At 37.1% G+C, this 13,903-nt stretch overlaps 1 protein-coding gene across 4 annotated transcripts in view; it reads left to right on the top strand.

The window, feature by feature from the left end:
- Positions 1-13,903, top strand: part of LOC103102194 (mucin-16-like) — a 139,848-nt gene that overhangs the window by 74,411 nt on the left and 51,534 nt on the right. For all 4 annotated transcript variants that reach the window (XM_056820583.1, XM_056820584.1, XM_056820582.1 and 1 more), the window contains 5 exons: positions 2,669-2,796; positions 2,925-2,992; positions 4,104-4,273; positions 4,912-4,950; positions 5,489-5,566. In XM_056820583.1, coding sequence (XP_056676561.1) covers positions 2,669-2,796; positions 2,925-2,992; positions 4,104-4,273; positions 4,912-4,950; positions 5,489-5,566 — 483 coding nt within the window. The remainder of the gene's footprint in view (positions 1-2,668; positions 2,797-2,924; positions 2,993-4,103; positions 4,274-4,911; positions 4,951-5,488; positions 5,567-13,903) is intronic.

The following is a 13,903-nucleotide window of genomic DNA, read 5'->3' as shown; positions in this document are numbered from 1 at the left end:
ATTTGATGATTAGAGCTCTTTTTGAGCTTCTTCAATTAATTGTTTTTAAGTTTGAAAGCATTCTCAATTTTTATTGGAAATTTTGGATGCAGAAACATTGTTTTTCTGGTCTTATTCCGAGTTTGTATTTTGGTTTTCTCTGTCAACAAAATAGTTTTCTATTTTGAATTTCTTTATCTACTATTTGCTTATTTCCAGCCTTTTCCTTTTCAATTCAAAAAAGAGAGTTAAAATTTGAATCTGTACCTGTGATGATTGGAGCATTGGCCCAAGTTTCAGGTTCTTTGTACAGCTGCCTTCAGAGCTAACTCTGTGGATCAATAGGATTTCAGTCTTTCAAATGTGGTATTATAGTGGGGAAATGTCCTGGAGGGGGATGTAAGATGTTATAAACCACCTAGGAATTCTTCAGAGCCAATTAAGCATGAGACCCTTTGGTTATGGAAACAAAGTTTATTTTAACAAAAGGAATAAGGGGAACTGGTAGGTATTGTGACAAGGAAATCACTTTAAAAGACTGATATATATATTAATTTAAGGTCGCCAAGGAATGCAGCTATGTAATTCCTTAATGAAAACTCAAGTCAGCAGTCAACCTTTTATGGAGTTTTTAATTACAAACAGGAGGAAGAAAGGTATGAGAGAGAGAGAGAGAGAGAGAGAGAGAGAGAGAGAGAGAGAGAGAGAGAGAGAGAGAGAGAGAGAGAGAGAAGGGAAGGGAATAGGGCTTAAATACCCCCTCTGTTTAGGCTGGGCCAAAAGGCCCAAGCCCTTAGATAGCTGAGGCAAAGAAAAGAGATCAGTCCCTATCACTCATGTGACCAAAATGGAGAAACAGTCTCAGGGGCCTCCACCTCCAGCCTCCTTCAGAGCAAGCCTTCTCAGAGTACAACCTCTCAGAGCAAAACCTCTCCAACCCCTCCAGTCCTCAGGCCCTGCTATCTTTAAGGACACCATCTCAGTTCCCTCCCCTCAGTTCTCACATCTACCAATCACTGTCCATGTCTTCCCTGTGCCAGTGGTGGCTCTAGCTTAACCCAGGACTGCCCAGATGTCTGCCCCTCTTTGTACATGTCTGTTGAAGGTCATATTCTCAAATAATTAAATTTTGATCTATGCTGCAGCCCTGCCTAAATCCTGTTAGGCTGAGTAGGGTGGAGATTGTAAGTTCCAAGACCTGGTTCTGCAATTCCAAGTATCTCTATTGTATCAATTCTAAAATCAATCATGACTCAAAGAACTTCCTGTTCTATGCTTAAGCATAGGTCAAAGCCCTTTCCATTGTTCAGCAAAATGCTTCTGTCCTAAAGCAGTCCCAAGTAGGGAGGAGAAGCAACCTCCCATGCCAAGGGGGTTCACATTCCAATAGAGTTCCCACTATCAGTAGGAAATTCCCTCCAAGCATGAAACCTTCCAATGGTGAAATTTCCAACATTCACAAGTCTAAGAAATTTTAAGGTTTACAGTATGAATCCCTCATGCTTTTCAAACTACCTCCACCTGACTCCTAAGCCTCCTTCTTAAGGAAAGCCTTCAGTTCTTCTTTAGTCCTTATCTACACCACTTTATGCTAATTAAAACCCTTTCACAGGCTGTCTGACTGACCCTAATCTTTCCACCAGTAAATTAATAAAGAAAAGAAAGGGAAAAACCTCTGGGTTTGGATGCTGTACTCAAAGTTATAGATGGAAAGCTTTGAATTACCTTAAACAATAGGAATTCTGGTAGATGTAGATCACTGCCAGATGAAGACTGGACTCAGGTAAATTGTTTTTTTCCAAGCAAATAATCTACCTGGATGTCACAGATTTTCTCCATTAACATACTGACTTTCCAGGGAGAATCTCTTAGGGCAAAACTCCTCCTTCAGCCTGAAATTGTCACTCTGCCCTTGGTTTTGTTATTATAAATTTAAATTATTAGAAATTGGAAATGAGATCCTTTTCAGAATAATTTGAAGAGAAAACAATTCCCCTCCAATTATCTAATTCCCTTCTAATTTTACTACATTGGTTTCATTTTGGGAGAAAAACAATTTAATTTCACATAGGCAACATTGTCTATTTTATCTTGATCTTCTATTTATTCCTCATTGGATCATGAAATGTCCCCCTGTCCATTCATATAAAAGTTAAAATTTTCCTCATAACTCATTTGTTTTATATCACCTTTTGTATCTAACTCATGTACCCATTCAGAGTTTACTTTGTTATGGTATGCAAGATATTGGTCCATCCCTAGTTTTTGCCAGACAAATTTTCATTATTCCTAGCAATTGTTGTCAGGAAATGAGTTCTTACCTTTGAAAGTGAATAAGCCTCCTCATTTTACATGTGAGAGAACTAAGGTAAAAACATAGGATATGGCAGGGCCATGATTTGAACCCAGGTCTTCTGACTCCAAAATCACAATTTTTTACACTGCCAGTAAAAAAAAAAAGTGTATATGGCTAGAGTTATCCTCAGAGTTTCATTGCTGGGTTCTTTCTGCTGCATTTTCCTCTGAGGAAGAAGTAGAACAGGGCCACTTAGAATAATGGGGATGATCGTGATCATGATCATCAAAATAACTAGCATTTAGATAGAACTTTAAGGTTTACAAAGCATTTTCTCTCATTTGAATAACATTTCCAAGGCTCAGACAATGGGTTATCTTTCCCACTGTACAGTATCACAACCCTCATACTACAAGATTTTCACTCTCGACTTCACCATCACCAACATGTTGTACAAACCAGAGATGGGCGAAACTGGTTCCAGCACATTCGAGGCCACTGAGCATGTCCTGAAGAACCTGGTAAGACTCCATCCCCACTCTCCCCCACGGTATACCTCCTCTCTCCCATGCTGCCTTTCTTAGCCTCGAGTATCCAGACTTGGTCTAGCCAGGTACTCAGAAGTTCTCTTCTCTACTTTTGTTTCCAGCTTAAGGTATTGTTTGAAAGGAGCAGCCTTGGCTCTCAGTATTCTGGATGCAGTGTGATCTCATTGAGGTGAGAATCTGTCAAGACATCAGCTCAAATATGAGGGACCAGCACATTTCCATTTGACTCAGTTGCCCAGAATGGTTCTTCTTCTGCTTCCCAATAGCAAGTCCTTCTTACCCAAGCAGTAATGGATAAAATCCCCCAGCCAACAAGCCATTAGAAATATTCTAGGCTCCTACCCTTTCCCAGGTGGAGAAATATTCTATCCCCATAGCTCTTCCAAAGACAAGGTTGCAGCTGTTTTCACTATATAACTCCAAATGAAAGGAATAACCATAGGCACCAAATGAGTGCTTAGAAAATGATTGATTAGAATATATCATTAACTTTCTCTAGAATCTTGGGATTCTATATTGACAGCTGGAAGGGACAGTAGAAATCATCTGGACCACTCTCTTCATTTACAGATGAAGTGAAGGCCCAAGGAGATTCCAGTGACTTTTCCAAGGTCAAAGATAGTCAGATCCAGAAATTGAACACTTGCCTTTTGATTTTAAATTCAATGTTCTTTTCATTACTCTAAAGAAACTACTGAAAATAATCAGACCCTATAGACACTTGTAAACAGAAATGAGTATATTTACAGATCACTACCAATCCCATTGTAGTGGATAAAGTGCTAAGCCATGGAATCAAGAACAGTTCAAATTTTCTCTCAAATACTTATCAGATGTGTGATTCTGTGCAAGTCACATAACCTGCGTTAGCCTCACTTTCTTTCCTCTATAAACTGAGAGGGCTGGATTTGATGGCTTCCAATGTCCTTTTCAAGTCTAAATCTAGAATCCCCTCTAAACCTTTGTTCAACCTTTGTTCAAAGTGGACCACTTCTCTCAAGACTGTCCACTGAATAATTCAATTTCAGAAACAAAACCAGTGGTGTCAAACTCAAAAAGAAACTGAGGCCACTAAATTATATACATATCAGGGTCCCTATGGACTGTATATTGACTCAGAAAACCATACACATTTATATATTACCTTTATAATTAATAAATGAACACATTAAAATCAGATTGGAACTACACTTTAATCAAGAACAACACTTTAATCTGGTTCATGTGACCCTCAGGAAGGGTTATGTTTGATATCTCTTATCTGAAACATCAATTTCCAGGTCTCGAAATAATGGGACAGCAACAGGAGTGGATGTGTATTGCATTCTTAAGGAAGTCTCTGCCAGCGCTGTCCTGGAAAAAGAGAAAGTTTACTGGGAGTTGACTGAACAGCTCTTTAGAAGAAAGCTAAGCCACTTGATTATAGACAAAGACAGCCTCAGTGTGGATGGTAAATAGCTTGACAAGTACCTTTCTTCCTTTGGGGGTTCCCATTCCAGAAAAAGACCCACCTGCCCCAAATTCTTCTTTCCTTTTGTGCCTTTTTTGTTTTCATGGTTTCTTTCTCACTCCTGGGAGCACTGTCCCTCAAAGTGGTGACAAACTGTCAAGACATGGAGGGCTCACTTCTAAAGATCAGAAGAAGCTTGATTGTTCTTAAGCTCCTTCAACCAAGAAGTATGCCATGAATCCCTTCTGAAATGATGAATCACCATTTTTCCAACCCTATGGGCCCCAAGCCATCTCCTCTCCATTCCTCCTTTAATCTTTTGCCCACATAGAGATACCCTACTCAAAGATTGATGTGTACTCTCTCTCTCTGCCCACCTATCACCTTTCTTTCTCTCTCTTCTTTCTTCTCTCCTCTTTTCTCCTTCTTTTTTGTCTTCTTTTTTCTCTAACTTTCCCAAACTCTTGTCTTCATTTCTCTTGTGTGTCTTATTCTATTTTTTTCTATCCTGTTTTCCTCTTCTCTTCCCTCCTTTCATTTACTGTTCCTTGACTTTTTCTTCCCATCTCTCCAACACTTGTTCCCTCTGAATTTCCTTCTTTCTTCTCTTTCTTTTCTTTTTCCCTCACCAACTTCAGGGTATAATCGTAAGATGACACTCTTCAGATCCAGGAAGGGTGAGTTTTAAATTTTCTTTATTCTCTATGTACTGGGACACTACAGTGAAAGATATTTTTACCCTTTTTTGGAAGGGAGCAGTGTAGGTCAGATAAATAGAAGTAGTGTTAGGGGGTTAAAATGTGAGATATGCTATTAGATATGGCTAATACTTAGACTGTATTTATTCACTTGCCTATTTATTTTCTTTTTGTTACTCAAACTGTATCTAAATATTTCAAAAGAGAAAATTACCCCCATGGGACTTGGAAATCAAGCTGCCCCTATATAGATCTTGTTAAAGATTGAGTCAGACCTCATTGTCTTTGTAATCTGGTACTTAGAGGGGATGTCCTAGCATTCCAGAGGGACTTGTGCCTCTCACCTATATTCTTCATTAGCCAACATTGGCCAATAGGTTTAATTAATAATGTTTTTATCCTCTGCTCCTTCAAGAATTACACTCTTTCCAATTATGTCTCTTGCTCAGTCATCATGATCTTCTGGCATTACAGGAATAATGTTTAATTTCTCTTCTGGTTTTTCTACCTTGGAAAGGTTTGTTTAAACCTAATATCCACAAGGACATGAAGCAGGAAATGGAGAGGGCAGGAGAGACAAAGTCCCAAGTATCAGGTATGACAAAGAATTAAATGATCCCTTCTCACAAGGTCCCTGTATTCTAACAATGATGACAATAACTACAGAGATGAATATATATTGAATATAAACTAAGACTAAGTACAGTTAACAAGGTATTTGAGGAGGAAATGTGTAGGAAATCATGAAAGGTTTCATGTAGAAGGTGGTGCTGGAGGTTAATAACAAAGGGAAGGAAGGGAGGGTTATTCCAGTTATAGTGCAATGTCATAGTTATGGGAGATGATGTTTCCCATAGCCAGGAAATGGAGAAGGTCAGATTGGAAGAATTATTCAATGCAAGAGGAAGAATAACATCCATTGACATTGGAGAGGTAGATTGAGGCTGTGATAAAAAATGCAAATGCATTACACATTAATAAGATAGAATAAATCAGATAAAAATTGTGCATGCAACTATAAAACTAGAAAAAGATAAAATCAGAAATCTAATTAATGTTAGAATTAGAAATTCTAAAAATCGAAGGAGAAATTGATAAAATTAAAAAATAAGAGATCTATTGAGCTAATAAACTGGGAGTTGGTTTTATGAAACAAACAAATTAAACACATGTCCCATATAGCATAGAGCATTGGTTAATTTGATTCAGAAAGGAAAGAAGAAAATCAAATTACCAGTATCAAAAGTATAAAAAGTGACTTCACCATCAATGAAGAAGAAATTAAAGCAATCAATAGTAGCTATTTTATACCCAATTATATGAAAATAAAACTATTCTTGTGGAAATGGATGAATATTTTACAGAAATATAAATTTCCTAGGCTTACAAAAGATGAAGGAAAATATTTGAATGATCCCATTTTGAAAAAAATAAATTGAATAAGCTCTCAAGAAGTCCCCAAGGAAAACATCTCAGGGCCAGATGGATTCACAAGGGAATTCTCTAAAATTTTAAAGAGCAATCAATCCCAATACTAGATAATTTTTTTAGCAATTTGTGATTCAAATATGGTGCTGATTCCTAAGCCAGGAAGAGTATAACAGAAAATTACAGATCAATTTCCTTAACAAATATTGATGTAAAAATCTTAAATAGAATACTAGCAGAGAGACTCCAGTAAAATATCACAAAGATCACTTACCATGACTAGGTGGGATTAATACCCAGAATGCAAAACTGGTTTAATATGAGGAAAACTATCAGCATAATTGATCAGATCAATAACAAATTTAATATAAAACTCATGATTATCTCAATAGATACTCAAAAAATTTGACAAGATTCAATGCCCATTCCTATTAAAAAGAGGAGAAAGCATAGGAACAAATGGATATTTCCTTAAAATGATAAATAGTATCTATCTAAAACTACATCAGCAACTCTCATCTGCAATGAGGATAAGTTAGAAGTCCTCCCAATAAGATTAGGGATGAAGAAAGGATACCCATTATAATGGCTATTGCTTAATATCATACTAGAAATACTAGCTTTAGCAATATGGAAATGAACAGAAATGGAAGGAATTAAAGTAGGCAAAGGGCTTTGCAAACACCTATTTTGGGGGCAGCTGGGTGGCTCAATGGATAGAGAGCAGGGCCTAGAGATGGTAAATCCTGAGTCCAAATTTGAACTAAAACACTTCCTAGCTGTGTGACTCTGGGCACATCATTTGACCCCCATTGCCTAGCTCTTACCACTCTTGTTCCTTGGAACAAATATACAGTATTGATTCTAAGATGAAAGGTAAGGGTTTAAAAAATCCCCACCTATTTTCAGTTTCAAATTTGCTACCTCCTCACCCACTGAGAGGGCAAGAGATATATAATACTCATTATCCTTATAAAGTCATGTAAAACATTTCAATGTGAACCATATTATGGGGAAAAGAGCAACAAAAATAAAGAAAATGAAAACATCTGCTTCAATTTGCACTCAGAATTCATCAGTCCTCTCTCTCTGGAGTTGGATAGCATTTGTAGAGTGCTTTAAAAGCAAAAGAGACTTCATTCTTTTGCCTGTGTTTTATTGTTTCTTGATGTCTCAAGAAATCATAAGCTTACAGTTGACCAATTCTGATTTTGAAAGAATTATGTTCTTCAGTAAAATTTTGTGATTATCCATTTGTCCACTTCTGTTTTTTAAAGAATTATTTCCTTTCATGAATTTTTGTCCCTCTTTTTATGTTTAGTCATATTTTAGTCATAATTAAAGTCTTCTTCAGGGAATTTTTAAGTTTCTCCTACATTTCACCACTTTTGTTTTTAAGTTATTATTTTCTTCAATAGTTTTGGGCTCCTTTTGCCAAGCTGTTAATTCTCTTTTCACAGTTTTCTCCTCCAGTTTTCCCTCTATAAATCTTATCTCTATCATTCACTTTTCTGCAAATTCCAAAATTGAGTTTGGGTCCACTAAGTAGCAATTTTCTTTAGGCTTTCTCTCACATTGTTATCTTCTTCTGAGATTATTCTTGGTTTTCCCTGCCAATATAATAGCTTATCATGATCAAGTTAATTTTTTATTTTTGCTAATTTTTCCAGTTCATTTCTTAATTTTGAACTTCATATAAAAATGGAACTTTGCTCACAGGAGAGAGGAAAGTCATGGCCTCAAGCTGTGGTATTCTTCATGCTGTTCTTTTTAGAGCTAGTTTTAGAGGTCTGTGACTTTTTAGTGCTTCCAAGATAGTGTGATCCTGTGATATATATGGTTAATGCTTTCCTACTCTGCACTCTGGGCTTTACCCAGGAAAGACTCCTGGTTCACTTCAGCTCTCCTCTTTGCTTTGGAACTATGACCAGGGCACCATATAATTTGTGAAGGCCTACTAGTACTCTTTTCCACCAAGGAATTGTGACTGAGAATTGTGCATTGGCAACAGAGTTTCCAATCACTGCTATCCATACCCACTGCCATCAAGGGGTCTCCAGTAATCTCCTTTTAACCAGTTTTCTGACCCTTTTACCAATACCTGCCACTGTCTATGTATTAGGGATAGATCTGCCCTACTCCCACTGAGTCATATGTTTCTCCTGTTAACTTATTAAGTTTTCTTAGGACAGAAACATGTCTCACTTTAACATTTTAAGTTGCCCCTGTCACTCTAAAATTTAGTAGTAGGTGTAATTTTGAATTTTTTGGATGGGAGTATGAGTGTTCAGCTGGGTAGCCACTTGTAATCCACCATCTTGCCTCTAACTTATTCACATAATTCTTTTTTCTGATATATGGATTCACAAATATTTTATAATTCTATAGTTATTTTGAATAGATTTTCTTTTCCTCTATCTCCTGCTTGACAACAATTTGAGGATTTTTCTGTTTTTTTTTTAATATCCCATTACTTAGTTGAATATAGTGATTATTTAACTTAATTTTTAGTTGATTCTACATGGTTCTTTAAGCAGGCCATCATATCATTAGCAAATACTGATCATCCCCGCCCCCTTCTAGACTTATTCCTTTGATTTTTTTTTATTACTGTAGCTTCCATTTCTTAAATTATTTCTTTTTTTAAAAATTATTTTATTTGGTCATTTCCGAACATTATTCATTGGAGACAAAGATCATTTTCTTTTCTTCCCCTCCCCCCTCCCACCACCTATCCAATAGCCGACATGCCATTCCACTGGGTATCACATGTGTTCTTGATTTGAACCCATTTCCATGTTGTGGGTATTTGCATTAGAGTGTTCATTTAGAGTCTCTCCTCAGACATGTCCCCTCAACCCCTGTACTCAAGCAATTGCTTTTCCTCGGTGTTTTTACTCCCACAGTTTTTTGTCTTCTTGTGGATAATGTTTTTTCTCCTAGATCCCTGCAGATTGTTTAGGGACATTGCATTGACACTAACGGAGAATTCCATTATGTTCGATTTTACCACAGTGTATCAGTCTCTATGTACAATGTTTTCCTGGTTCTTTTTCTCTCTGCATCACTTCCTGGAGGTTGTTCCAGTCTCCATGGAATTCCTCCACTTTATTATTCCTTTTAGCACAATAGTATTCCATCACCAACATATGCTACAATTTTTTCAGCCATTCCCCAATTCAAGGGCATCCCCTCATATTCCAATTTTTGGCCACCACAAAGAGTGCAGCTAAGAATATTCTTATACAAGTCTTTTTCCTTATTATCTCTTTGGGGTACAAACCCAGCAGTGCTATGGCTGGATGAAAGGGCAGACAGTCTTTTATCACCCTTTGGGCATAGTTCCAAATTGCCCTCCAGAATGGTTGGATCAGTTCACAACCCCACCAGCAGTGAATTAATTCCCCTACTTTGCCACATCCCCTCCAGCATTCATTACTTTCCTTTGCTGTCATGTTGGCCGATCTGTTAGGTGTGAGGTGATACCTCAGAGTTATTTTGATTTGCATCTCTCTGATTATAAGAGATTTAGAACACTTTTTCATGTGCTTATTAATAGTATTGATTTCTTTGGTTGAAAACTGCCTATTCATGTCCCTTGCCCATTTATCAACTGGAGAATGGCTTGATTTTTTGTACAATTGATTTAGCTCTTTGTAAATTTGAGTAATTAAACCTTTGTCAGAGGTTTTTATGAAGATAGTTTCCAAATTTGTTGCTTCCCTTCTGATTTTAGTTACATTGGTTTTGTTTGTACAATTTTTTTTAATTTGATGTAGTCAAAATTATTGATTCTACATTTTGTGACTCTTTCTAAGTCTTGCTTGGTTTTAAAATCTTTCCCTTCCCAAAGGTCTGACATGTATACTATTCTGTGTTCGCCTGATTTACTTGTAGTTTCCCTCTTTATGTTCAAGTCATTCACCCATTTTGAATTTATCTTGGTGTAGGGTGTGAGATGTTTATGCAAACCTAATCTCTCCCACACTGTCTTCCAGTTTTCCCATTAGTTTTTATCAAATATTGGATTTTTGTCCCAAAAGCTGGGATCTTTGTGTTTGTCATAGACTGTCTTGCTGAGGTCATTTACATCAAATCTATTCCACTGATCCTCCTTTCTGTCTCTCAGCCAGTAACAAATTATTTTGATGACCACTGCTTTATAGTATAATTTGACATCTGGGACGGCAAGTCCTCCTTCCTTTGCATTTTTTTTTCATAATTTGCCTGGATATCCTTGCTCTTTTGTTCTTCCAAATGAACTTAGTTATGTTTTTTTTTCCAATTCAATAAAGAATTTTTTGGTAGTTTGATGGGTATGGCACTAAATAAGTAAATTAATTTGAGTAGGATTGTCATTTTTATTATGTTAGCTCGTCCCACCCATGGGCAATCAATGTTTTTCCTATTGATTTTTGGAAGTTCAATGGGTATGGCACTCTCTTAAATTATTTCTAACATTAATGCTGATACTCATTCTCCTTATTTTACTCCCAGTTTCATTGCACACACCTTCAAAATTTCTCTAGTACATATATTGGTGACTCTTGGTCTTAGCTAAATATTATTTACCTCATCACAGAAACATCTATCCATTCTTATGTTTCTAAATTCTCTTATGTTTTTTAAAAAGAGACATACTATTTTCTGTCAAAGTGTTTATTGCATTTATTGATAAAATAATAAGATTATTTATTTTTGTTATTAACCTTGTTCCATTATATTTATAGTTTTCTTGATACTGAACCATGCTCCCATTCCTGGAATACAGTCCAAACAAAAGTTTATAATCTTTTAAACATGTGACTGTAATTTTTTTCTAATGTTTTATTTAATATTTTTGTATCACTTTTCATTAAGAATAGAATGGATTTTCTTTTCTTTTCTTTCCTTTGTCTTGCCTTGTTGTAGGTATCAAGACTATGTAATAGCAATGATTTCAATAGAATTACTTATTTTTGATTTTCTTGTAATATTGGCATTGATTTTTCTTTGAATGTTTGATAGAATTCATGTGTAATTTTATCACTAGAACCAATAGAAAACTGTTGAGAAAATAGCATGATTAGCTTCACAGAAGAGAAGGCATTAAAACTGACATTTTAAATAAATTGGATGATTGTAATAATTTCATAGTGGAGGGCACAACTGAGTTGGTCCATATATAGAAAAAAGTGTGAGCAAAAACAAAGAAAGAGTAAAATTCTGGATAGGTATGAAGTGTGAAGAGGAATCCAGTTGTGAGAGGGTATATGGAAGAGAGTCATATCAGTTAATGTAGGTTAGACCCAGACTTTCTGTAGTTTAACAACAATTTTTGAACTGAATTGTATAGAACCTTGAATGCTATACCTAGTTTCTTTGTATTTATTTTACATAAAATTTGTACTTAACTCCATTGAAACTTGAAAAAATTAGGATTTTGAAGGATTCTTTTCTGCCCTATAAGAATTTAACAACTTTATAACAGTTTAACCTCTCCAATTTCCTGTTGCTAGAACAAAGGGAGGGGATAAAGGAATATGTTTGTGATTAAATAAGGAATAAGTAGGTGTAACATATTATTTCTCATCTGCACACAATTAAATGTGGAAATGTATTAAACTCAGAATAGAAATAGTGAGAGATAGACTAAAGAGATAGACTTAAAATGATATAAAGGAGGGTCTAAATGAGGAGGGGAAGTCAAAAGCAAAATAAAACTTCTTCCTTAGAAGGATATATCAATTAACATAAATTGAACTGATTCCTCCCTCATTCATGTAGTGTAGGAGGCAAGGATGAACCCTTTCATTGCTAAAGTAATGGAAAATGGACCACAGTCCAAAACATGCTGTCAATTATACATCCTTCTTGTCACAAGGCACCGTGCAAAAAGGAAGAGGGGATGATAATGACCATAGCTGGAAAGTCATGGACCATAATGATTATAACTTTTAGCCCTGCAGTAAGAACACACTGTTCTGGCAACAACAACAACCCCAATCACTGCCTCTGGCACTACTGACTTGGGATACTCTGCCTGCTTCCTCTGCCTTGCCAGAGACCATGGTAGCACCAACTGCCTGGTCTGGAGTGGAGATGAGCCCATATGAAATTATGCTCATTGCTGAAGTCTCTACCCCACCTGGGCCTGGGACAGGAGGAAGGAGCCCCATAGGTGTCCCTTCATACCCTGCTACCCATAATACCACAGCAACAACCACAGCCTTCCCCTGGACCAATGTGCCCCCAGCAGGATCTATAAGCTCCTCAACCACAACTCTTTCCAGTGTCAGTAGAGAAGATCCAAAGTCAATTACATTTTTGGACACATCGATTTCAGAGACCACAGCCATGGCTACTGCAAGGGAAGGGCTGGCCCTGATGTAGTCCACAGCCACGATGGACATCAGCAGAGGAGCTGAGACTGTGGTTCTGTCCACAAGTAAGTTGCCCACCAACTCAGCTTTCCCTCTCATTCCCATGGACAAACTATCCACCCAGACTACCACGGTCACTATTCCAGACACTGGTAAGAACAGTTCCTTCATTATACTCCCTGCTGGAACACAGAGTTTCATTTTAGTGAAATATAAGGAGGAAACAGTCATTACAATTATGGTCTCTGAGTCTGATGTGTCCATGGAGGAGGTCAATCTTGTCCTTTATCCCTTAATGACTCATACAGGTTGCATGATACAGTAGTAAGAATATACATTGCATGGAGTCAAAGGGTGTGGATTCAAATCCTAGATCTGCTATATTCTACCTCTGTGGGGAAGACTGATCAGGAAAGACAGATAATAAGGATGGAGCTTTTTTAGTGAAATATAAGGAGGAATCAGTCATGGAGAAGATAAACCTTTGAATTCTGATTACACATCCATTTGGCAGTTGTGGACAAAACACTTCCTGGTACTTTGTGGATAGGATTGAGAACATGTCCAGGACTAGAGTTATTATCAACCCATTCACACCTCCACTGGACAGATCAATAATAGCTAACACAGAGCATGTCTAGTATATAGCTAATGCATATAAGGCCTACAAGATTAGTAGGGTAGTACTAAGGGAGACCCATTTGGAAGTTCTACCAAGAAGACTCAGAAGGTGTTCAAGCCAGGATTCAAGTTGTAGGTGTTCTGACTCTTGTCTAAAGTTATTTCTACTGGACTACAGTGAACACTCTTTAAGCAGACATGGTGTGGGAAGAGGAAGTTCTATGCCAGTGGAATGGTTGGCTCAATAATGGGCCCAGAGTTGCAAAGCAGTAGATGGCTAGATGACCCAAGCTTTTATGATAAGTCTGCCCTGTGCAAGGCCAAGGGGGTGAGTATAAACGAACAGCTCCCCCTCCAGAGGTCAGAATGGAGTTCATTCCTCCTCCAAGCGGCTGATCCATGTAGAGGATGTGACACCCACACAACCTCTAATTCACATAGACTGTACTCATTCCTGTAATATCCATGTGTGTGTGTGGTCTTTGATTTTCATTCATAGTTTGTTGTACTTTTTCCTTCGG

This window comes from Monodelphis domestica, chromosome 3, assembly GCF_027887165.1.
Source record: "Monodelphis domestica isolate mMonDom1 chromosome 3, mMonDom1.pri, whole genome shotgun sequence".
In the NCBI taxonomy this organism is placed as follows: domain Eukaryota; kingdom Metazoa; phylum Chordata; class Mammalia; order Didelphimorphia; family Didelphidae; genus Monodelphis; species Monodelphis domestica.
This window is presented reverse-complemented; position numbering and strand designations above follow the sequence as displayed.